This window comes from Chiloscyllium plagiosum, unplaced genomic scaffold, assembly GCF_037043375.1.
Source record: "Chiloscyllium plagiosum isolate Xiang-an unplaced genomic scaffold, Cpla_swu_hap1 HiC_scaffold_2, whole genome shotgun sequence".
Taxonomy (NCBI): domain Eukaryota; kingdom Metazoa; phylum Chordata; class Chondrichthyes; order Orectolobiformes; family Hemiscylliidae; genus Chiloscyllium; species Chiloscyllium plagiosum.
In genome coordinates, this window is record NW_028270140.1 from 113,689,694 (window position 1) to 113,714,067 (window position 24,374).

General features: G+C 39.9%; 1 protein-coding gene across 4 annotated transcripts in view; it reads right to left on the reverse strand.

The window, feature by feature from the left end:
• Positions 1–24,374, reverse strand: part of ssbp2b (single stranded DNA binding protein 2b) — a 384,293-nt gene that overhangs the window by 26,046 nt on the left and 333,873 nt on the right. For all 4 annotated transcript variants that reach the window (XM_087999746.1, XM_087999743.1, XM_087999738.1 and 1 more), the window contains 4 exons: positions 22,134–22,188; positions 12,802–12,872; positions 11,440–11,518; positions 8,891–8,919 (listed from right to left, as the gene is read on the reverse strand). In XM_087999746.1, coding sequence (XP_087855872.1) covers positions 8,891–8,919; positions 11,440–11,518; positions 12,802–12,872; positions 22,134–22,188 — 234 coding nt within the window. The remainder of the gene's footprint in view (positions 1–8,890; positions 8,920–11,439; positions 11,519–12,801; positions 12,873–22,133; positions 22,189–24,374) is intronic.

The window sequence follows — 24,374 nt, forward strand, 5'->3', positions numbered from 1 at the left end:
AGTCCTGCATGCAAATTTACTAAGTTGGAAATTATTGTAATTAATCTAGGAATCACAATTTATACTATTATAGTTGTGTGTCATACTCACTGTTAACTATCTAAATAGGAAGTTTATTATACATAGCAATATAGACAGTAGAAGTAGTAGTAAGCCCTTCAAAACCTCCTCTGCTATTTAAGCTATTATGATTGATCTTTTAGTCAACACCATTTTTCCACACTATCCAATATCACTTTAATATCTTGATCAGTAAGGGAATCAAGGGGCATGAAGATAAAGCAGGAAAGTGGAGTTGAGGATTATCAGATCAGCTATAATTTTATTGAATAGTGCAGCAGACCTGGTAGGCTGAATGGCTACTTCTGCTCCTACATCTTATGGTTTTATCTCAAAACCTGTGAATCTCTGTCCTGAACACATTCACTGGTTGAGCATCCACAGGCCCCAGGGCAGAGAATTCCAAAGATTCACTACCTTCTGAGTCAAGAAATTCCTCATCATCTCAGTGCTAAATGGCTTACCCCTTACTGTGTGACTGTGTTCCCTTGCTCTAAACCCCAAGCCATGGGAAACATCTTTCCTGCAACTACCCCTTTGAGCATCTATGTGTTTTGTTACCTTCAATAAGATCCTAGTGCTTATAAAGCTTGTACTTCCAAATAAACCTGTTGGACTTTAACCTGGTGTTGTGTGATTTTTAACTTCAAAAAGATCACCTTTCAATTTTCTAAACTCCAGAAGGTACAAACTCAGTCTCTACAATCTCGTCTCACTGGATCAACCCACTTTTGCAGGGATTAGTCTGATAAACTCCCTCTATGACAAGTATGAAGGCCTTCTGAAAATCCAAGTTCACCATCAGCCATTGGTCCCTGTTTATCAATTTATTAGTTACAAATTAGGATAAATTAAGGGAAAATATTCTCCCAGCCAAAGGTTTTAGAGTGACTAGCATTCAGTAAATTTGAGTCTGACTTAGGTACTGATATTTATATTTTTCTCACAAAAATGTAAATTCATCATCCAGAAAGTTAATTGAAATCTAAGAAGAAAACATGGTTTTGTTTGGAAAAAATAGCAGTACTACACTGAAAAGCAAACTTAATGATTCATGCAGATACCATGGCCTCTGTGGACAAAACCAAAAGTTAGATTCAAAGCAAAGCCAGAGCCAGCTGCACACCTCAGCTTTTTGTTGCAAGTTTAGCCTATCCTCCCAGACACAGACCATCCAAAAATATACAGATGGTAGGATCTTTGCCTCCATAATGGGGGAGCTAATGGAGATGAGCACACATGTAACTTTGAACCATCGTCCAGATTGCCAGCATCAGTTGATGCCTGAAGCCATTTTCCTGAAGGCTAGATTGGAGGTGGAATAGCTACCTAAGTTATATAAAAGACTAATTAAGATAATTGATAAGAGCAACTGGAAATTTTCCAGCTGATTTGTCTTTCTGCCATGATCTTGGCCGTATAACTGTCTAAATAGGATACATAGCAGCATATTGTCTGGATGCAGTTTCCCACCAGCAGACAGGGTTGGTGGAGTATATTGTTTCAGGTAAATATTGAGGTACCTGCCAAAGGTTCCTGTAAGCCTACCTGGCTATCGCCGTGGCTGCAGGCTGACCTCTGGAGGAATTTCCCCTCTACAAACATTGTTCCAATAGCTGTACTCATTTTTTTCTTCAGTGTTTTTAAAATTGTTGAGAGGGCACCACAAAGTGAAGATAGCATACTGATACTTTGGCCAGAGCTAAAAGCTATCATGACCAAATGCTACCATATACAAGTACTCTTCAGTAGAGATGGACTACTTAGCACGCTTGTCTGTAGGGATCTGTCTTGAGGTTGGGGTGGAGTGGGTATGGAATATATCTTGATGAATGGCACAAAGAAGTCAATGCAACTCCTACACTATATGCCAGTTGTTTACTCAGCAAACACACAGCACACTCATTCAACCAAATGGCCATGTCAGAAGCTGGTGGGGGTTAGTCCTAAGTCCAATCAAGGGAGTGCCACTATCAGTCAGTGGGCCTTGATTCCATCTGAGATAGAACATGCAGTCATAGAGTCATATAGCATGGAAACAGACCTTTTGGTCCAACACATCCATGCCAAACAAGTTTCTCAAACTAAACTAATCCTACTTGCCTGCATTTGGTCCACATTTCTCTAAATATTTCCTATTCATACACCTATCCAAATGTCTTTTAAATATTGTAACTGTCCCTTCATCCACCACTTCCTCTAGCAGTTTATTCCACACACGAATCATGCTCCATCTTAAAAAGTTGCCCTTCAGGTCCCTTTTAAATCTTTCTCTTCTCACCTTAAAAATATACACCCTAGTTTTGAACTCCCACACCCTAGGGAAAAGATCTTTGCTATTTACATTATCTATGTCCCTCATTATTTTATAAACTTCTGTAAGGTTACCCCTCAACTCCTATACTCCAGTGAAAGAAGTCCTAGCTTATCCAGTCTCTCCTTATAACATAAACCCTCCAGTCCCACCAATATCCTAGTAAATCTTTTCTGAACCCTCTCCAATTTAATAATATCTTTCCTATTGCAGCGTAATCAGTACTGCACACAGTACTCCTAAAGTGGCCCCACAGTTCTGTACAACCTCAACGTGATGTCCCAACTTCTATACTCTATGGTCTGAGCAATTAAGATAAGCGTGCTAAACGCCTTCTTAACACCCCACACTTTCAAAGAACTATGTATCTAAACCCCTAGGTATCTGTTTGACTGCACGACTCAGGGCTCAGGCTTGGCCAGTTATTTACTTAGGATGCTTACAGTTAGCAGATCTATTCCAGTCCAATCCACAGAGTGGACAGTGGTCAGTCCTATAGGGCCAGCACATGCCATCAGGGGAAATTGCATCATTGGTCAGGGAACTGCAAACACTGCGGTCAAGGGTTTGGTCAGTCATGTCTAGGAGCTGCCTGTCAAAGTTGGTCAAGGTCATGGTAAATACAGTCCTAGGTATCTATCTAGCAATGTTTCAGGAGGGTTCAAGGAGAGCCTGTAGGGACAGCATTGATATAATTGCCATAGGAGTGGGGAATCAAGGCTGAGGAAAAAGAAGAGGTTTATACAAGAATGATGTAGGGCAATTTCAGGGTGTATAGGAGATGTGTGGAATAGCATTGGAGCGCATGGCAGGCTATGGAAAGGGGAAATTAGTGGTTGTGAACAAAGGGCCTCCACAGGGAAGAATAGAGGAGCAGGATGGACATCATCAAGTTTTAATGCGGGGGTTGAAGGGCCAAGTAGGACAGTTGTCAAAGTTCAATACAGTGGGTCTCCACATGGGAGAAATGGCCTGTAGTATGAAGTAAAAGGGGATATGAAAACCTTGGGTACAGTATTTTGTGATCAAGTAAGGTCCAGTACCTACAGTGTCCATCATGAACTATATTCCCTGCCTTCAGTTGTCTTTTTCTAGATTCAAAGTGGTACTGGAAAATGGCTGGCAGAGTGTCCAGGAGTCAATCAGAGTCTGAGTCATAGAACCCAGAAACACACCCTTCGGTCTAACCAGTCCATGCCGAACATAATCCCAAACTAAACTAGTCCTACCTGCCTGCACTTGGCTCATATTCCTTCAAACATTATTATTCATGTACTTATCCAAATGTCTTTTAAAGGGGTGGAGTCAGTTTTATGTTGATGAGTAAAAGCAGTGGGATCCATGCTTGCTTAAAACTAGGACATTGGAGGAGATCTTTGCAAACCTCAGCTATAATTAACTGACAATTATTTCATTGCTTATTTGTTGTGCATACAGAATGAAGGTGCTAAGTGGTCAAATACTGCTAAAAGGTGATATGCAACAGAATCACAGATGTGCTATGGTGCAGAAGGAGGTCATTTGGCCCATCATGCATGAACCTGCTCATTAAAAGTTCAGTATTTCAGAAACCATCTGAAATAAATCAAACCACACTCAATGTTAAAATTAAAATACAGTGAGCCTTTACTTTTAACTTTTGTAACCTTATTGCACAGCTATTGGATATTGGTTTTAAACTGCTTTGGAAGTTGAAATTTCGAGTAGGACATAAACTGCCAAGAGAACCCCGTATATTCAACTGACTGTAATACATATTTTTTTTCCCCAAAAACAGCAACTCAGATGTTGTCAACAAACCAAGTTAAAAATTGCACAAATAATACATTTTAAAGGTCACTAACTATCTTTTCATTTAAAAAACACCACCACCTTCAGGTTCCACTGTTGTTTGTGATGTACATAAATGATCTGGAGGAAGGTATAGGTGGTTTGATTGGCAAGTTTGCAGGTGACACTAAGATTGGTGGAGTAGCAGATAGTGAAGGGGACTGTCAGAGAATGCAGCAGAATATAGATAGATTGGAGAGTTGGATGGAGAAATGGCAGATGGTGTTCAATCCAGGTAAATGCAAGGTGAAGCATTTTGGAAGATCCAATTCGAAAGTAAACTATATGGTAAATAGAGAAGCCCTGTGGAAAATTGATGTAGAGGAGGATCTGGGTGCTCAGATCCATTGTACCCTGAAGGTGGCAATGCAGATCGATAGAGTGGTCAAGAAGACATACGACATGCTTTCCTTCATCAAGCGGGGTATTGAGTACAAGAGTTGGCAGGTCATGTTACGGTTGTATAGGATATTGGTTCTGCCACATTTGGAATACTGTGTACAGTTCTGGTCATCACATTACCAAAAGGATGTGGATGTTTTGGAGAGGGTGCAGAGGAACTTCACCAGGATGTTGCCTGGTATGGAGGGCACTAGCTTTGAAGAGAGGTTGAGTAGATTAGGATTATTTTCATTAGCAAGGCAGAGGTTGAGGGGGTCTGATAGAGGTCTACAAAATCATGAAAAGCATAGACAGGGTGGATAGCAAGAAGCTTTTTCCCCCAGAGTGGGGAAATCAATTACTAGGGGTCACTAGTTCAAGGTGAAAGGGGAAAAGTTTAAGGGAGATATGCGTTTCAAGTTCTCAATGCAGAGGGTGGGTGCCTGAAATGCATTACCATCGAAGGTGGTAGAGGTGGGCATGATAACATGATTTAAGACGTATCCAGAGAGATACATGAATGGGCAGGGAGCAGAGGAGTACAGATCCTTAGAAAATAGGTGACAGGTTTAGATAGAGGATCTAGATTAGCGCAGCCTTGGAGTGTTGAAGGGCCTGTTCCTGTGCTGTAATTATTTTTGTTCCTCTGCAAGCCACTCAACATCCTGACTTAGAAATATATCAGTTCATTCACTGTCACTGGATCAAAATCCCTAATGGCATTGTGGGTCAACCCACAGAAGGTGGACGGCATTGGATCAAAAAGGCAGCTAATTTATTCAGAACTTGGGTATAAACTGAATTTCCCAGTCTAACGTGAGGAACTAGTTGTGTGTATGTTTTCCTAATATAGCTAACCAGTAGCTTCACAGAAAATAGGTACTGATAATAATGAAGTTGAGAAGAAAATTCTTATCGTTCAAAATACATCACATTGTATTTTTGTGTTTTTCTCTCTCTCCACAAATTCTGTCAGACCTGCTGAGTTTCTCGAGCATTCTCTGCGTTTATTTCTCATTGTATTGTTTCGTACTAGTTTAGTACTCATAATTTTAACTCATTCCACTTGGCTTGGAAATAAGCTGGGACATCAGGAGCAGTTGAAGTACAGAAACAACTTATCCCTTCCCTGACAACATTGGGATCCAACTGCAATTTTAGTTCAAAGTTCAGGAACCAGCAATGGATTGTCTAACAGGCCAAACCTGCCCAGAGCTGAATTATAGGCACATAAAGCCTTTAATTCCCTTGGCTTCCTTTGAGGACTAGGAGGAGAAGGGTTGTGGTCCACAGAAACCCATGGGCCTGCCTTTAACCAGGCTTTATTCTTTCCACACACCGCCAAATGTGATCAGCCCCAGCTCTGACAGCTGCATGTTTGTCAAATATCCTTCGAGGAAGTTAACCTGCCACTGCTGGTCTAAGCTACCTGTGTTTTTCATATTTTAAATGACAACAGTGGCATCAATACCACAAAGTACTTGGGATGCTTTCCACATGCCAAACATTGCCATATCAATATGACTACCATTCGCATAGTAGAGCTGTTTTCATTTCCACGGAAAGTTTTATACTTCAAAGGCAGCTGTTTTCAGTGTTCATTCAAAAAATGCTTAGAATAGATCTACAGGTCAAATAGCTGCTGAAGTTTGTCACTGCAAAGCTGAATGGTGCTGCACTGAGTTCACACGACCCACAAACAGCCAACAGTTCTAACAATCACATTCACAAATTTGAACAATTTTCAAACTGCACTGAAAGTTGTTTCCTTCAGGGTTTAAATCCAGCCCATAAAGAAATGATAAATATTTCCTCTTTACACCAACTGTTAAATGCCTCAAGTAAATTGGGCTTGGATAGTCTCGATCAATTTCTCAATGAAGAGGTGACAAGCATTATTTTTGAGGACATGAAACTCTTAAGTTTTAATTTAATAATACTGCACTACAAAACAAATCAAGGAAGTAAATCAAATCTATTCAGGCACTTAAAGAAAGTCTGCATCCCCTGAGGTTTTCCCACTTCATACCGAATAGTCTTGGAATCTAAACTGAAACACTGGATATGCAAAATTAATTATTCGCTGGATAAAGCTGATGTTGCTTGTTTCATATCTTCTCCTGTAATTTAATGCCACGACACCCTGACTTTGAGAAAGTATTGTTGGGATTAGCAGCCTGCCTGTTAACTCACACCGTGAACATTCCTTCCATGGCCAACATATCGTGGAGTGGGACTTGTACCCAGAGCTTCCAACTCAGGAATAGGAGCATGACTGAATAAGCCAAAAGACCTCTTGACAAACCTGATAAACAATCTGAGACCAATCAAATGTTGTTTAATGTGGAAAAGTGTGAGGTGATTCACTTTGGAAGAAGCAACAGGGAATAAGAGTATTGGCTAATGGTAAGATTCTTGGCAGTGTAGGTGAGCAGAGAGATCTGTGTTCATGTACATACATCCCTGAAAGTTGCCACCCGGGTTGATAGGGTAGTTAAGAAGGCATGTAGTGTGTTAGCTTTCGTTGGTAGAGGATTGAGTTTCGGAGCCATGCAGTCATGTTGCAGTTGTACAAAACCCTGGTGCGGCCACATTTGGAGTGTTACGTACAGTTCTGGTCACCGCATTGTAGGAAGGAGTGGAAGCTTTGGAAAGGGTTCAGAGCATTTTCACTAGGATGTTGCCTGGTATGGAGGGAAGGAAAGGCTAAGGGACTTGAGGCTGTTTTCATTAGAGAGACAAAAGTTGAGAGATAACAATTGAGACATGTAAAGATAATCAGAAGGTTAGGTAAGGTGGACAGTGAGAACCTTTTTCCTCGGATGGTGATGGCTAGCATGAGGGGACATAGCTATAAATTGAAGAGTGAGAGATATAGGACAGATGTCAGAGGTAGTTTCTTTACTCAGAGAGTAGTAGGGGCATGGAATGCCATGCCTGCAACTGTAGTAGATTCACCAACTTTAAGGGCATTTAAATGGTCATTGGATAAATATATGGATGATAATGGAATAGTGAAGGATAGATAGACTTCAGACTGATTCCATAGGTTGGCGCAACATCGAGGGCCAAAGATCCTGTACTGGGCTGTAATATTCTATGTTCAAAAAAAGTATCTGCATACTTAACTACAATTCGGAAAGGAAAAAAAAAATGATTTGTTCAACACAGAATTAACTAAAGTAAACTTATTTTTAAATATTTAATCCAATTTCCACCAAGCCTGTGCCAATTCTAATTCTAAACAATGTGTGGTTTCTTCCCTTCTGTTTGCCTCCCGGTCATGTGTCTATCAAGATAGATCTTAAATGTTGCTAGCCTGCCTGTTTCAACCACCTCCATTAGCAATGCATTCCAGGCAACACCACCTTCTGGGTGAAACCTTTTCACCACACTTCTCCTTTAAACCTTCCTCCTCTCACCTTGAACCTGTTACCTTTCGTAGTTGACCTTTCCACCCTGGGAAAAAGCCCCTGACTATCTATCCTATCTGTACCTCTCACAATTTTGTCAACCCCTATCAGGTCACCTCCTCAGCTTCCAGCTTTTCAGTGAAAATAATCAGAGTATATCCAACCTCTCCTCTTAACTAAATACTTCCAGACCAGGCAACATCTTGGTAAACCTTCTCTTCACCTTCTCAAAAGCATCCACATCCTTCTGGTAGTGTGTTGACCAGAACTACATGCAATATTCCAAATGTGACCTAACTAAAGTTTTAGGGAAAGTGAAGACTGCAGATGCTGGAGATCAGAGTTGAAAAGTGTGGTGCTGGAAAAGCCAGTCAGGAAGCATCCGAGGAGCAGGAGAGTCGACTTTTTGGGTATAAGCCCTTCATTAGGAATGAGATTTGTGAGCCAAGGGGGCTGAGAGATAAATGGGAGGGGGAGAGGAGGAAGGCTGCCACCCCCTCCCATTTATCTCTCAGCATCCTTGACTCACCAGTTTCATTCCTGATACAGGGCTTATGCCTGAAACGTTGACTCTCCTGCTCCTTGGATGTTACCTAACTATATGTTTGTACAGCTGTAACATAACTGAAGAGACATCAGACTCAAAATGTTAATTCTGATTTCTTCCTACTGATGCTGCCAGACCTACTGAGTTCCATCAGAAGCTTCTATTTTTCTTTCAGATCTCCAACACCCACAGTTCTTTGTTTAATATTATGGTATTTGTAAGCATTGGATCTTAATACCCCATGCCCTGTAAGTTTACTACCATTGTAACAAAGGTTGGTCATGCGTACATTTAACCAATATGCGAAAAGCTAAAAATAGCATGCTTATTAAACTTGATGTTTACCTTGGAAATGCCATCCATGTCTCCAGAGCCTGAAATTAATAGACAAACATCCTAATTAGCTTTTGTTCCATCCATCTGAGCTCTATTACTTCCCTGCAGCACTTGCTGGATATCCTTCAGTCAGGTAAAATTATTGGCTGCACAGGAAGGGTTGAGGTAAATTAATCAGAGCACATCTTTGCACCATTATTCACAAATGAATGACAATGACACTGGATGGAAAAAAACAGCTGATTTAACTTTAGGTTTCCTTACACCTTCAAAGCTACAACAATTTAATAAAAAAGATAACAATTTACATGCAGAAGCTAACTTAAAGAGACAGGATTAACAACTCCAGCATGGCCTTCAATCTTTAACTTTATAATCATAGGCAAACTTCATGTTTTTCTACACACTTCACAAAACTTATATAAACAGAAACTAATTCACTCAAAGGATTCTGTAAATAATTTCTAGAGTCAAATTTCTATTGATATGCAGATTGATACCATACACCAGTCTTTGGTATGAATGGTCTGAATACCTGGCACTGAAATTCATATAGCACATTATTCATTTGTGTGATAGGTATAAGGTGTTTTTGGTTTGATGGTAGAAACCTGTTAGTGGTGAAAACCCTTATTATTTTGGTTGTTCACAACCATACCAGCATAGTACTCATCATGCCTAACTAGCCTGAACTTACGAAACTTGCAGTACAATGTTCAACATTAGATGTGATTCTGCAACTGGACAACATTTGCCGATAGTCCTAAGTGTGGGATGATTTATGCTGACAGCCAATTCAGTATCGTCAATCTGGCTTGGGAGAGTGGTGCACTTGTCTATTGTGGAAGCTATATAGATTGATTCACATGGTCCTGTTCTTTGTAGACAGAAACAACATGTACATGCATTTCACTCGTTTCAATTCAAGAAAACAGGTGACAGCCATTCACTAGCTAATTTCTTAGAGCAATGCCCAGACCAATCAGGGTCAACATGTCTGGCCTAAAATTTAAACAAATCATCTATCACAGTCCTCTTGCCAATCAATCAGCATTTTCCTCTCATGCAATATAAATATTGGTTTTGCCCTTTAACTGACTTCTTGCAAATTGTCCTGATGAGAGGAAGACAGAAAACTTCGATCATATGTCTTTTGTTGGGAATACTCATTAGGGTAATTACAGCAATATTATGGAGTTTGCACTGATTTGGGCTTTTGTCACATAAGCCTCAAGCCTGTTAAGTGGAACTGAGATACATTAGTGCTAATGTAGAATCCTTGATAGAAATTTCTAGATTTTCATAATGCAATACAGTTCAGTGTAAATATAGTCCAATTTATTTCTGGACGTTTGTCCTAAAAGCAGCATCTCCCAGCATGCCATCTCCACTAGCTCTGCAGGTAGATCTTAAAGTAATACAACAGGAATTACAGACTCAACCATCAGTAAAACAGAAAGCTAAATCCAAGAAATTCATATCATTCTGTCCTTTTTCTCCTCCATTTCCCACATGAACCGTCTCACTTTCAATTGTCTGATTGATAAAATATAAACTTTATCCAATGGAGGCAATGAGTCAGGGCAAAGGGTCAGATTTGAACTTTCAACATTCTATTTGGCATCCAACATCTGTACTGGGTTATACTAATCTCTTAATGATAAATCAGGAAAATTAAAGATCAAAACAGAATGAGAATTTAAATTATTTAGTAGTTGAGAATAAAGGAAGGGATATAGGAAGAAGAAAAAAGGTTATGCAGCATAGGATAGCACTGTTAATTTAGTTTTTGATTGAAGAAACTGCTATTCCATGAAGGATTTTGCACTATGATTAAATCTCTTTTAGTAGCTTTGTGCAGTTTCAAAAATACATTTGAAGATATATTGATAATCAAGGTACACTTTTTTGGAGGTTTCATAATATCTATGATGAAAAATCATTTTCTTGTGGTTGAAATCAAATTAAAAATGAATAACAATGTCATCACAAGTGAAACAGGAGAAAGGTAGTAGAAGGCAGAGAAAGTAATCAATTATTTGCTTATTGATAGTTGTATGTGACTGAGTCCAAGAGCTTACAATGATCCATTCCTTTACCCTGACTAAATGTTTCCCTACCATAAACAAATCAGGACTAAATATAGGAACAACCAATGTAAAATAAATTTGCTGAAGTGCCAGGAGAGAACATGTAACACTTTTAAAAGGACATGTTCTCTTATACAGAGCCAAAGTAAACAAAATTCACCAAGGGGTAAAATCATATTAGGAAATGTTACTCACCAGAGGGTTGATTATAATCAGTGTGCAGCTGTCTTACATTGGTATACCACATTAATATTGAATGAGATATGCCAACTTAAGGTTGTTTGTATGGATTTGGAAATAAGCCCCTCTGGTACTGTTGTCTACACATCAGGTTGTTTCTAAAGTGCATCCATAGTTATTAGGAGGTACATAAGACGAAGGGAACTATCAATTTAGAGAAATACAGCAGAATAACTAATATGGCAAAGTGAGTAAAAGTTTATCACACTTTCTTCATTTTCTCCTTACCTAATGATCCGTTCATGTGATGTGGTTCCATTCCACCCATTGCCCCTATTGGACCATCTGAGCCAGGACCCATTGGAAACTACAAATAGGAAGCATAAACTAAATAACTTTTGTCAATGGACCCTTCCACATATACAAGAGTACATTTACATTTTGATCAATTGCTTCACATTCTTATTTAGATGGATTAAAGAACTTATTTCACAATTCATTTGGTACATTGAACAGGAGTAGTCAATGACTGAGGCACTCACGTGGAAATCTTCCAGTCACTTCTATTGTTTTGTCTTTTTTGAAGTAAGCAATGCATTTAAAGTGTGGCTATGATAGTCAGCAAAACTTCAGGTTTACAGACCTTATTGGAAAGAGCTTAGCTTCTCTATGATAGTTGCATCATGGCTCCTGGTGGCATCACAATGAGATACAAATTCATGCCCAGTCATTATAATGGAATGCTATAGATGCCACCACCTATTTCAGGGGTCCCCACAACAAAACATGGGAATGCCTGTGGCAGCAAATCACTTTTTCAGTCTTTTGACAACAAGAGGAAAAGCTGCTAAGGTTTGCTTGGTTCTACAAGTATGCTGGTTACCATGCTTAGCTATGGAGCTTGCATATGTAAAAGAACAGTAATGGCCTGCAGTAGTCTGTAACTTAGCTGCACCTTTTTGCAGGTGTGCTGCAGTGTTAACTTTAGGGTGTCTGATGTAATATTATCTCAACTTCACCCATTGTCAAAGAGGATGCTGAATACCAGGTAGCAACATTTTTTGCTCTTGTGCCTATGAATCTTTCTTAACGCTTGTCATTTCTTCATTCTATGCCCATTCAGACTTGATAAAAGTGTTGATGTCTTTTAAATACTTATAGATGCCTTCAAAATTGTTGTTATCCCTTTTGTGAAATATCCATTCAATTCATCCTAAAATGTACGGTGTTTTTATTGTGTACTGGGCATGTCTACCCCAAAATTATTAGAGTTTGCACTTAGATTATTAAGGTTAATTATCGGCTTTGTTTTTATTCATTCATGGAATTGGGTGCCGCTGGCGTGGCCAACATGTATTGCCCATCCCTAGTTTCCGTTGAGAATGTGGTGGTGAGCTACCATCTAGAATCACTGTAGTTCATTTGGTGTAAGTATACTCACAATATTGTTAGGAAAGGAATTCCTTAGTTAATGGGATGCTGGCTGATCTAAAGACACTGTAAACCAGAATAGAATCGTTATAGATAAAAATTGCCACTCATGTACTGTGGGGATCTTGAGTACAAGTTCACATTTCCTATCTTGGTGATCTAATGAATTGGAAAATTTGTATTAAAGTTGGAATTAAATTAAAAGCTTGTTTCACTTACATTAGACCTGCTGGCCCCAGGAGGTACAGCATTCATCATTGTGTACATATTCTCACTGGAGTTTGTTGAATCTGAAATAATCAGCAATACAACGTGTTAAAAATGCTTGTGATCTTTCAAAGATTATCTCAGGACATTTATGGTGCAGGTTTACAAATGTATTGCTTTTGTCCATCTCACAGGATGAATGATAGTAGTACATGCTGCTGAAACTCTTATGTCATACCCTGATTAATTCCATACTTCACTATTCCAATGCACTCCTCATAGTTTTCCATATTCTATCTGCATGGCCTTTATCTTCCCTGCCTATAACCTCTTCCAATCTGACAATTCTCCGAGAAAACTATACTTACCTAGTTCTAGTCTCTTTTACAACATATACTTTAACTGGACAATCAATGCTGCTCAGCCTCCAGCTGCAAAGGCAAGCTCTGAAATTCCCAGATTTCTACTTTTTTTGATAAAGTTCTACCTCAAATCTACCTTTCTGATCAAGCTTTTGGCTGTTGCCCTAACATCTCCTTACGTTACTGGCTGTCAAATGTCGTTCCATAATGCTTCTGTAGTATAAATTGTATGCTACATATAAACAAATTAACAATGAATCCCATTTTCGGTACTACCTTCAGTCTTTGCTTGGTTACCAAGTATAGAGAAGTCATTTCATTAAGAGGAATTTGTACATGATCTCCAAATTAGTGGCAGAGGATGAAGAACAGTGAAAACAGATCCAAAACATTTTGAATATTTTATGAAATGGGCAGTGGGTGGTAAAGGAAATGATACAGATACTGAAGGAAGGAACCAATCTAGAAAATACTTGCTGTACAGAGCACAAAAGGAAAAAAACCTAGAAAGCAAAGATATAAACACTGCTTCAACAAGCAGCCCATTGTTCAAACAAAATGCTAAGGAAATATAGACTGCAGTTCGAAAGCCATGCAGTGATTGCACACTGTTAGAATATGTCAGGAACAGAGTAAATAACTGACAGTGTGCTTCAACATGGACACAACCTTTTCCAAACCTTTTTAAAGCTTCACGTAGAAAGCAGAGAAAAACAATAGACCACTACTGTGAAGACAATGTTCTCTGTGTGTGTGTGTGTGTGTGTGTGTGGGGGGGGGGGGGGGGGGGGCACAGTAGGGAGCTCAGGTTGGATTTCTGTTTACAGACACAGGCAGACAGGGATGAGCTTCCTGATACCTTGGCCTGCTCCCAGGTACATGCCACCAGGCAGTTAAATTACTCCCAGCTTTTTGGAACACTTGAGTGAATCAAAGTGGGTTTCCTTCAAGATCTTAACAAGGTTCTTACAACTGGCTATCACCTTGTGGGGACAAGTAGCATTGCTGGTTCAAAACCTGCTTCAGCAAAAAAGGAAGGAGCAAGGAATGGGACAGCAAACCAATATTTTCAGGCTCCATTAACCCTGTTCCCCACTCAGCAGCACCCAAAGACTTAAGTAAGTCTTCTCTTTTTCAAGTGCTACAACATTTGTATCATCGATAGTCACAGGTGAGGTGCTGGAAGACTGGAGGTTGGCAAACGTGGTGCCACTGTTTAAGAAGGGCGGTAAAGACAAGCCAGGGAATTATAGACCAGTGAGCCTGACCTCGGTAGTGGGCAAATTGTTGGAGGGAATCCTGAGGGACAGGATGTACATGTATTTGGAAAGGCAAGGACTGATTAGGGATAGTCAACATGGCTTTGTGCATGGGAAATCATGTCTCACAAACTTGATTGAGTTTTCTTAGGAAGTAACAAAGAGGATTGATGAGGGCAAAACAGTAGATGTGATCTATATGGACTTCAGTAAGGCATTTGACGAGGTTCCCCATGGGAGACTGGTTAGCAAGGTTAGATCGCATGGAATGCAGGGAGAACTAGCCATTTGGATAAAGAACTGGCTCAAAGATAGAAGACAGAGGGTGGTGGTGGAGGGTTGTTTTTCAGACTGGAGGCCTGTGACCAGTGGAGTGCCAAAAGGATCGGTGCTGGGTCCTCTACTTTTTGTCATTTACATAAATGATTTGGATGCAAGCATAAGAGGTACAGTTAGTAAGTTTGCAGATGACACCAAAATTGGACAGCGAAGAGGGTTACCTCAGATTACAACAGGATCTGGACCAGATGGGCCAATGGGCTGAGAAGTGGTAGATGGAGTTTAATTCAGATAAATGAGAGGTGCTGCATTTTGGGAAAGCAAATCTTAGCAGGACATATACACTCAATGGTAAGGTCCTAGGGAGTGTTGCTGAACAAAGAGACCTTGGAGTGCAGGTTCATAGCTCCTTGAAAGTGGAGTCGCAGGTAGATAGGACAGTGAATTAGATTAGATTAGATTAGATTACATTACATTACAGTGTGGAAACAGGCCCTTCGGCCCAACAAGTCCACACCGACCCGCCGAAGCGCAACCCACCCATACCCCTACATTTACCCCTTACCTCACACTACGGGCAATTTAGCATGGCCAATTCACCTGACCCTGCACATCTTTGGACTGTGGGAGGGAACCGGAGCACCCGGAGGAAACCCACGCAGACACGGGGAGAACGTGCAAACTCCATACGGTCAGTCGCCTGAGGCGGGAATTGAACCAGGGTCTCTGCCGCTGTGAGGCAGCAGTGCTAACCACTGTACCACCGTGCCGCCCACAAGGTGGTGTTTGGTATTCTTTCCTTTATTGGTCAGAGTACTGAGTACAGGAGTTGGGAGGTCATGTTGCGACTGTACAGGACATTGGTTAGGCCACTGTTGGAATATTGCGTGCAATTCTGGTCTCCTTCCTATCGGAAAGATGTTGCGAAACTTGAAAGAGTTCAGAAAAGATTTACAAGGATGTTGCCAGGTTTGGAGGATTTGAGCTATAGAGAGAGGCTGTTTTCCCTGGAGCGTCGGCGGCTGAGGGGTGACCTTATAGAGGTTTACAAAATTATGAGGGGCATGGAAAGGATAAATAGACAAAGTCTTTTCCTTGGGTGGGGGAGTCCAGAACTAGAGGGCATAGGTTTAGGGTGAGAGGGGAAAAATATAAAAGAGACCTGATGGGCAACTTTTTCCCGCAGAAAGTGGTACGTGTATGGAATGAGCTGCCAGAGGATGTGGTGGAGGCTGGTACAATTGCAACATTTAAGAGGCATTTGGATGAGTATATGAATAGGAAGGGTTTGGAGGGATATGGGCCGGGTGCTGGCAGGTGGAACTAGATTGGGTTGGGATATCTGGTCGGCATAGCCGGGTTGGACCAAAGGGTCTATGACTCTATTTACAATGATTTGCTAGTGTTTACGATAAAATCATGGTTTCCCAATGTTCATGGTCCCTGATTACAGCCAACATCATGGTGTTGTACTTGAAACATTATCTGTTCTGTCTCTTTAGCCGTCAGTCTATTTCCTCATTTGTCTCAATCTGCTTGGCTGCTCTCAATTTTATCAGTATCAATCAGATAAAATAGTTCCTTTCTCCCAAGTATGTGCCTAAATCATTGTGGATGTTTCTTGGTGACCAACTGCAACAGCTTTTCTTGTGTATCAGTTTTCATAAAAACTACCTCAACTAATCCCCACCATTTGTCTCAGAAACCACATCTCCGATGCCATTATCTTCCATTATCTGGCTTATATTCCAACTTTTTCACGAACATAGCAATGTTGACTCATGGTGGCATTGTGGATGTAGAGATTTTAGTAATCTGCCTTCCTCAGAAATATTCTTACTTTTAAAGATGTCTGATATTTTTTGTAAAGATTTATTTGTAAAGATTTATTTGTAAAGATTTATTTGTAAAGATTTATTTGTAAAGATTTATTTGTAAAGATTTACTTTGTAAGTATTGTAAGCTTCCTGATGTTTTGGTTAGATTTTCCAGATATGTTTATTTGGCTGTACAGATAACTCTACTGTTAGCTTGCATCCATTAAGCCTAAATTCCCTTTTTACTATATTCTCCTTTCAAGTCTTAGATGCAGTGCCTTTTTAATGGATATAGACTAAAATTAATGGCAGTGATAAAGTGAAAGCACTCAACATAAATTAGTGTACTTCTTGAAATATATTACGCCCTACTTCACACCTTGTCAAATTATTATGACATAATCAAAGTATGTTTTTAAATGTGTTATACAGATCTGGTCGGGCACCTTTCGGTTTAATTTTGAGTCAATGTAAATACCAAAAAGTCTATATTTACAGGGTGTATTTATTATTATTTATGGTCATTATGTTGAAATTCATAACTCAAATTTTCTGAACATTTAATCCTTATTGACCAAGTTAAGACTCAGCAGCTGACACAGAAATACTTAGCATGTGGAGAAGGATGAAGCCTGATAATGAGACAAGAGGCTGGGTACTTCCGTGCATTAAGGAAAGAGAAGGAGAACTCCCCAGAAAAGTAGAGGAGAATGACATCAGTGTAAAAAATGGAAAGCAGGGGGTGGATAAAACACAACAGAAACCATGATTCACTGAGGATTAGAAAATATGTTTGACCAGATTATGCAGAGGTGTTCCCACTCACAGTTTACAAATTTGGTTCAAGTCCAGGCCTCATTAAAGGGATTTGGAAAAACTTGTATTACTTGCCAAGCTTCATCAGTAGCAGATGGACTTTCATCGAATCTCTTCCAAGTGTAGACAATGTACTCTACAGGGATGCACTCCATATCGATTAGTATTTCATTAACACTGGACCTCCCGGCTGGTGCCATTAGACAGTGTGAAACAGCAGAGTCTTTCAATCAAGGATCATGAACATTGGCTTTAATTTTAACTGAGTGAAGGGGCATCAAGACAAATGTTAGACCAATCAACACACCTGAAGAATCTGGTGATGTGGAGACTTGACCAATCTTATAAAGATAAAATTGAAATTAAGTAAACATAATATGTATGGTAAATCTGGTAGGTTTAGTTGAGGTTGCTCCTGTGTGCACAGAGTCAATGCTTTGAGAAGCAGTACCACAAAGATAACACAAACAGCAATATAAGAGAAGCTTATAAATTTCCAGAAATCTTCATAATTACTATCACAAAAAAAGCTGCTAAGTGACTAATAAATCAATAATTGCTTCTCTTACTTCTTGGAGTATATTTGATTTTTGCTGTTAACTAATTGTGCCCTTTCCCTTTCAAACATACAACCAAGGAGCAGGAGTAGACCATTTGATCCTCAAGCCTATTCCATTATTCAATAAGATCATGGCTGATCTGATTGTAACTTCAATTCTATAGTCTCACCAATCCAATAACTGTTTCACCCTTTTTCTTACTAGGGATCTTTCCACCGCTGCCTTGAAAATATTCAAAGACTCTGCTTCCACTGCCTTTTCAGAAAGCAGCTTCCATACTCTAATTTTTCCATGAAAAAGATTTTGTCTGATCTTTGTTCTAAATAGGTGACCCATTATTTTATAACAACATCGTTGTGGTTCTGTTCGCCGAGCTGGGAATTTGTGTTGCAGACGTTTCGTCCCCTGTCTAGGTGACATCCTCAGTGCTTGGGAGTCTCCCGTGAAGCGCTTCTGTGATGTTTCCTCCGGCATTTATAGTGATTTGTATCTGCCACTTCCGATTGTCAGTTCCAGCTGTCCGCTGCAGTGGCTGGTATATTGGGTCCAGGTCGATGTGCTTATTGATTGAATCTGTGGATGAGTGCCATGCCTCTAGGAATTCCCTGGCTGTTCTCTGTCTGGCTTGTCCTATAATAGTAGTGTTGTCCCAGTCGAATTCATGTTGCTTGTCATCTGCGTGTGTGGCTACTAAGGATAGCTGGTCATGTCATTTCGTGGCTAGTTGGTGTTCATGGATACGGACCATTAGCTGTCTTCCTGTTTGTCCTATGTAGCATTTTGTGCAGTCCTTGCATGGGATTTTGTACACTACATTGGATTTGCTCATGCTGGGTATCGGGTCCTTCGTCCTGGTGAGTTGTTGTCTGAGAGAGGCTGTTGGTTTGTGTGCTGTTATGTGTGCTCACTGCAGCGGACAGCTGGAACTGACAACCGGAAGCGGCAGGTACAAATCACTATAAATGCCGGAGGAAACATCACAGAAACACTTCACAGGAGGCTCCCAAGCACTGAGGATGTCACCTAGACAGGGGACAAAACGTCTGCAACACAAATTCCCAGCTCAGCGAACAGAACCACAACAACAAGCACCCGAGCTACAAATCTTCTCCCAAACTTTGAATAACAACATTTGCACAGCATCCTGTTGAGACCTCTCAGTATATTATATTGCAGCGGTTCAAGCAAGTAGCTAACTATCACACTCTCAAGGACAAGTGGGGACAGGCAATAAATTCTACATGTGAATAAAAAACTTAAAATCAACTCACCTCTTACTCTTCAAAGCTCTATTAGATGCTAGCCTATCCTCTTCAACCTTCCCTCATAAGACAACAACCAGATGTTAGTCTAAACTGCTTCTAACTCTTTTACATTCTCCCTCAAATAAGGTGATCATTAATGAACGCAATACTCCAGATGTAGCCTTACCAGTGTCCTGTATAAGTGAAACTTGACCTGTCTAGTTTTGAATTCAATTCTTTTCAGAATAAATGATAATATTCTTTGAGCTTTTCTAATTACTTGCTAAACATGCATGCTATGTGCTAGGACACCCAGATCCCTCTGTATTTCAGAGCTGTACAGTATTTTAGCATTTGAATGATATGATTTTTATGCTTCTTGCCAAAATAGACAATTTCATGTTTTTCCACATTATATTCCATATGCCAGATTCTCATCCACTTAGTTAACTCAATTTTTTAAAAAATTGTAACCTATTTATGATCTCTTCACAACCATAGACTCCTGGATGTTTACAGCATAGAAGGAGACCATGTAGCCCATCACATGTGCAAAATTCATTAAACCAGGTGTGAAAACCATGCCTTCTGTTCCTTTATCCAAATCATTTATACAAACCATATTTAGTTGGGGTCTCAAAAGCATACCGCACATTACTTGCATCTTTTATAGTGAAGGTCAATAGAAAAAAAACGTTCAATTCATCTGCCATCTCCTTTTCCAATATCAATTCACACGGACTCACTTTCTACTGGACCAACTTTCACTGTTAACTATTTTGTTTTTAAAATATTTCTAGAAACTCTTACCATTTCAATATTTTGACTCACTTTCTCTCACACTAAGTTTTACTTCCTTTTTAAATTTTTAGTCAATATTCCCTACTTTGTTTGTTCTGGGTGATCTTCTAATCTGTCACCTATCTTGCATAACTATAGGCTTTTTTTAAAAAAGATAAATATTACCTTTAACTTTTCTAATTAAATATGGATAGTCTGTCCATCACTTGGAATTTGTCTTACTCTTTAGAATGTATTCATTGTGTATTCCGAAGTAGCCCCTTGAGTGTTTGCCACATCATTTCTATTCACTTATCCCTTACTCTAATTTGCCAATTTACTCTAATTTCATAAATTGTCCTCATTAAAATTTTAAAAATAGGTTTCAGACCACATCCTCTGTCCCTCAATCTGATAATTCTTTAGCAGTGTCCATACCAGTTCTTCTGAAACATTGACCAAGATCTTCTAATAGAAAGAAGTTATCAATGAAGTGCAGACTGGAGTTACCTGTGAAATTCTTGAAAGTAGCTGACTCTGGAAATTGCACTAGAAACGGAAACTTTCTGAAAATAAGTGGGCAATTACTGGTAACTGAAACCCTTCGAAAAAGCCTGGCTGGAATCATACCACATTGAGTCTGACTCACTTACCTGAATATTTAGCCAGAGAATTTAAGCGAGAATAGAATTGGTTCTAACTCCTGGATAACTAATTGAACTGACCCCAAAAGTAACTGGGTATTCCTGATGAAGGGCTTTTGCCCGAAACGTCGATTTTCCTGCTCCTCGGATGCTGTCTGAACTGCTGTGCTTTTCCAGCACCACTCTACTCCAGAATCTGGTTTCCAGCATCTGCAGTCATTGTTTTTACCCCAAAAGTAACTACTGACTTCATTCCCTGGCTTCATATCGGAATGTCATGGGTACCCTTTTCCTGTCCCTGTATCTAAAGTCCATTCTCTTCTCTGAATGTACACACATTCCTCCAACACCCTGCCCCCACGCCACCTACCATGGCAATGGCTTCTCACCCTGGCCCAAAGATTCTCTGGCTCTCATTCCCCTCTACCTAATTCCTATACTATCAGCCTAACCCTCAACTCTCCTGGGCTCAACAGTATCTCCATCACCACCCTCTGCATCCCTCTAATCCCCAACCCTGACCTGACACCTGACTCCCAATGACCAAACACATTTGCCCAACCCCAGAGAGGGGGGAGGCTCAGAGGTGTGCAGAAACTTATCTTGTGAATGGTTGCTTGTTGTGAAAAGGTCATTAATTGGAGGCAGACTCCACACCCAGCTCCATTTCTTTCGTCCCTAAGGTCCAAACAGGATGGAAGCCTGGCATATCCATACCTTCCCTTCGGCCAGGTTAATTAATAATTCAAGGGCCTTCATTAAGGCATGGGTGGCTGAGTAGTCTCAGCTCTCACCTGCTCCCTGTAAAACTGCAGTCATGCTGTCTGAAGTGAGTTTCCAACAGTGGCTACATCATCACTATTAGACTAGCTTTTTACTAGTTCTAAGGATTTAAGAATCCCAGTTTGCGAAAAAGGAAGATCAGTTGTAAAATCTAAGTAAAATCTTTGATAGTGCAGCTCTTTTGGAGTGCATATGTCCCCTGTTGATGACTCCATTCTCAAATTCTGTTATATAACACCCGCATGATTTTAACAACTGACCCTTTTGACCAAAACTTCTTGTGAAATAACAATTGATTGGCCTGTACAAGGTGAACTCTGGCACTACAGAACAGTTGCCACGAATGTTATACCTAATGGTAAGAGAGCTTGGTAAAGTCCACAAGAGGGAATGCTGGGAGTCAATAACAAGTATTTCTCAGATGTGAGGACTATAACAAAAGTGCCCTGGCTCTCCAACCAATGGTTGCTGTGGGTTTGTGATCACAAAATATAGCCTAATACTTCAAACAAAATGACAATTTACCTCTTACTGCCACTTGTTCAAGTCAAAATAAAGTAGTTTTTATTCAAAATGTTCACAAAATGCTATGTTCTTGCAGCACTAAATCTTTGAAAATTAAGACAAATGGCATTTATTTAATTCCCATTGAGTCCTTGTAGTCAGGTAATCTGACAATTTATGTATAAAATGTTTCAGTCAATATTTGCTATTGAAGTATTAAGGCCATACAGAATGCATTCATTACTCATCAAATGTGGCAAAACCAAACAGAAGCAAGCAAGGTAACTTATGTTTACCTCCTGGGCTAGGCATGATCGGAGTTCCTGGAGGCCCTCCACCACCAGGGGGTCCCTGCAAAACAATAGTCATCAGGAATTTAGTCTGAAACATTCATCTGAAATGTGGTTGTTATGATCTGCCAATTAAGTAGAACCATGAATTTCATGTCTGAAATAAAATCAGTTAATCTGTGCGACACAGCACTAGCTGCTTTTTACAAACGTATAAAAGACTGGCGCCATACATAATAAATCCACACAGTTAGATGTCACTACTGGTCTCAATGTGTCCATACTGGGCAAGAGGGAGAAATTAGCAACGTTCTTCGCCTGATTATTATCCTTCATCTCTGCAGGAAAATATGTCCATGTGAATGTCAGGACCAAGCAGATTTATGAATTCCAGTTCAGTTCAATAGTCTCGCAACACTTACTGTCTAGACATGTGGAAGATAGATGGTCGCTTGGGCATGGACCAGAAACCATCTGTGAAATGACTATGAATGAATGGCATCAAGAGAGGACAAAAAAAAATTTAGAAGAAGATTGCTGAAAAGTAAAGACCTTTTAAACCAATTTAAATGACTGATTGAATTAAAATGCCAAATACCTATATCAGAGTAATACGTATTTAAAATAGAAAGAACTTGATTTATATAGCACTATCAATAGCCTCAAGGCACTCCAAAGTGTTTCACAGCAAATGTGGTATGTTTGAAGAGTAGTCAACATTTTAATTTAAGAAACATGACAACTAATTTGTGCACAGCCAGGTTCCACAAACAGCGAATGGGAGATGACTAGATAATCTGCTTTAATGGTGTTGGTTCAGGAATAAATGTTGTTGGAATAATCCCTCTACTCTTCTTTGACCAGTCCCATGGGATCCATTCATTTCAGCAAGTAGTTGGAATATCTCTGAAGGATGCCACAGTGCAGTGTTCTCTCAATGTTCCTCAAAAGCAACTGCCATGAATTATTGGCTCAAATCTTTAATTTTGAAGTTTGTAACACTGGAAACCTACTTGAAATATGTGGTATTGTGGAAAAACTGTACTAAATTGGAGACGAAATATTGGTGAAATCAAGTTCAGTATCATAACACATGCAGTCCTTGGTCAAGAGAGTTGTTCATTAGGGCGGCATGGTGGTTAGCACCGCTGCCACACAGCGCCAGAGACGGGTTCAATTCCCGCCTCAGGCGACTGTCTGTGTGGAGTTTGCATATTCTCTCCGTGTCTGTGTGGGTTTCCTCCGGTTGCACCGGTTTCCTCCCACAGTCCAAAGATGTGCAGGTTAGGTGAACTGGCCATGCTAAGTTGCCTGTAGTATCGGGTGTAGGGGAATGGGTCTGGGTGGGTTGGTCTTCGGAGGGTCGGTGTGGACTTGTTGGGCCGAAGGGCCTGTTTCCATATTGTAGGTAATCTAAACTCACTTTTAAGTTTACATAAAAACTTAATAAATAAAGAAAACTATGTAAATATCTTTAATATATATAGTGTGCCAACAACCTAAAACAGCACTTCCTGACAGCACTGAAGATACACTGAAACTGCATCAGCTGCAGGCTTTCAAGGAAGCAGCTCACCACTACCTTCCTAAGATTACAGACTGGCAACAAATGTTGACCTAGCTAATGACACCCATATCAAGTGAATAAAGCAAGTATACACCAGGGAACATCAAGGCCAATTCAATCTTGAAATTCTAACATCTGTCAATCATTTAAACCTTTTGAGGTTTGAGACATTAGTAAAATTTCTTGGTTATGCAATTTTTTTTTAAACATGGAATAGAAAAACTACAATCACTTTAGTTTGAATCACATTATTCACATGTAAAATGCCAATACCTATATGAGATATTTCTGTTTGGTCATGCTGCAAATACAGAGAGCATGCTTCCCATACACATGGTTGCAGTGCTTTTGTGACATTGCGTTCAACAACATACCAAGTAGTTGCCTGTATCAACGAGGGTGCAGGTCAAATCTCGCAGAAAATAACTCTGTCCACATAAACACTCCATCTGCCTGATAGTGATGGACATAGTGTTTGCACAATACATTCACTCACGTCCTGTCCTTCACTCACTTAAAATAGTAACAGATCCAAAAATCAAGTGAAAATATAGTATTAAACTCCAAATAAGCAGTCCATCTCATTGGTTCAGAGAACTTTCAAGTGTTGTCTTACAGCATTCCTTGCTTCAGAACATGTATGGAACAGAAAGTGCTGGAATTACTCAGCAAGTCACACA